Below are 2048 nucleotides of genomic sequence, written 5' to 3'. Positions count from 1 at the left end.
GCCCGCCGGTGCGGGGGGCGCCCTGCAACGCGTCGAGGCGGCCCTCCAAGGGCGGCTCCTTAAAATCTGAGTCGCTGAGGCTGCCCTCGGTCTCCTTGCCGGCAGGGGTGGGTGGTCCCTGAAGCCGTTCGCAGCCCGAAGCCGCCTTCTGCTCAGCTCCTCCTGCGGGTGAAATCCAGGCTGTCAGAGGCGCAGTGGCCGCGCGGCGGGACCTGGTTCCAGCCCGCAAAGGTAGAGACCCCTGCCCCCAACCTCCAGGCCCCGTGCGCGCCCCCTCCAGGTCTCTCTTTCCCTTTTTACTCCCGCCCAACACGCCCTTTCCCGTGTCCACCAACCTGCTTCGGGGCCCTCGGGGTCGCCCTTGTCCTCGGGCTTCTGGGGCTCGTCCTCGTCGTTCTTCTCCAGGTCAATGTTCTCCTCCTCTTCTTCGTCCTCGCTGCGGTTCCGCGGCGTCCATGTCATTTTATTCTCTTTCTTGAGGCGCCGGCGTGCATTGGCAAACCAGGTGGACACCTGGGTGAGGGTCATCTTGGTGATGATGGCCAGCATGATCTTCTCGCCCTTGGTGGGGTAGGGGTTCTTGCGGTGCTCGTTGAGCCAGGCCTTGAGCGTAGCCGTGGCGTCCCTTGTGGCGTTCTTCCGGTACGCTGGATCCCCGTAAGGGTACGAGCCCAGGGGCGCCGCGTAGGGATGGTACCCCAAGGAGCCCGCCATGCCAGGTGTGTGGTCGTAGGGAGAGCCCTGCGGTGGAGACGCAGAGAGGTGAGTGTGGGCCTTGGTCTCCACTGCCATCGGAACGACCGGAGCACCCTTTTCCCTGCGCTCCCTGGGATCTGTGGGTGGACGAGGCCCGCACTCCAGCTTCCTCTGGGGCAACGCTGGCTGGGTTCAGATCTAGGAGCAACTCCTCCCCCTCCTCAGAAGGCAGCGGGGACCTCAATTCCTGGGTCAGGTCCTTCTGGGGCCCCTGAAGCTGTCCCGGGCTCGGTGCCTCCCATAGGCCCCCGTCTGCCCGGGCACGTCCGTACCCCGTGCGCAGATCTGGCCAGGGCGGCCCGGCCTCCATCCAGATAGAGGCCTGGGCAACTGAGGCGACTCCGCGGTCCCGCGCGGGAGCGGCCGTACGTTGGGCGCAAGGGGGGAAAACAAGGGAAGTAAAGGCTCTTGCTCTTTTTTTTTTTTTTTCCAACACGCTAAGAAATGCAAACAAAAAGCCGAGCCATGCCCAGGCACTCCCACCCTCCAAAAATATTAACCCAGACCGAAGTTACAACCCGGCCGAAAAATCCCGGATGCACCGCAGCTCGACCGACTTTTCTGAAATTTAATACCCGCAAATCGGATTGCGAAGATAGGATTACGGATTTGCAACATTTTGGAGGACTAATTAAAGGCTAGGCCAAACACATTTACATTAACTTAGCACGCTTCTGCTCAAATTTCGGGTCTATTTCTTTTGAACTACTTTTCCAAAATGGCAAAACCAAAAATATAAAATTTGCAGGGCAGCCCAGAGCTTACGTTTACACCAAATGCTGCTCTTTAATTGCAGCTACCTCTCCCCACAGAACCCCTTCCCGCAAGCTCAGCGATTCGAGCAAGACGCGGCTCTCTTTTCCGAGCAACTCTTGAGTGCGAGGCCTGGGCGAAGCCGGGGGAGACAATCGCCCAAGTCTGAAGGGGTCGCGAAGCTTGGCGGGGGAGGTCGGTGTTGGCGCCTAGGCCCGTGTCCCCCTCCGCCCCCGTCCACCCGCCGGGCCCCTGCTGCCCCTCGCCAGCCGCGGATCCCGCTCACTTACCACGTACGAGGAGAAGGCGGCGGCGGCTGCGGCCGCGGGGTCTGCGCCGTACTGGAGGTGCGAGTTGTAGCCCGGCGAGGGCGCCGTGAATGCAGTCGAGCCAGCGTAGGGCGAGAACGCGGAGCCCGAAGAAGAGCGGCCGAGTTCATCCGTGCGGGGCCCCGAAATGACGCTGGTGCTGTACGCCGGGCACGAGTAGAGCGCCAGCGAGGCGGACGGCTGGTACAAGTAGCCCTGCGGATAGGACAT

At 62.0% G+C, this 2048-nt stretch overlaps 1 protein-coding gene across 1 annotated transcript in view; it reads right to left on the bottom strand.

The window, feature by feature from the left end:
* IRX5 (iroquois homeobox 5) overlaps positions 1–2048 on the bottom strand; it is a 3334-nt gene extending 1286 nt beyond the window's left edge. Inside the window, exons 1-3 of the mRNA XM_011929961.1 lie at positions 1800–2048; positions 336–741; positions 3–162 (exon numbers count right to left, since the gene is read on the bottom strand). Of these exons, the coding sequence (XP_011785351.1) occupies positions 3–162; positions 336–741; positions 1800–2048 (815 nt within the window). The remainder of the gene's footprint in view (positions 1–2; positions 163–335; positions 742–1799) is intronic.

This window comes from Colobus angolensis, unplaced genomic scaffold, assembly GCF_000951035.1.
Source record: "Colobus angolensis palliatus isolate OR3802 unplaced genomic scaffold, Cang.pa_1.0 Scaffold838, whole genome shotgun sequence".
NCBI classification, from domain to species: domain Eukaryota; kingdom Metazoa; phylum Chordata; class Mammalia; order Primates; family Cercopithecidae; genus Colobus; species Colobus angolensis.
This window is presented reverse-complemented; position numbering and strand designations above follow the sequence as displayed.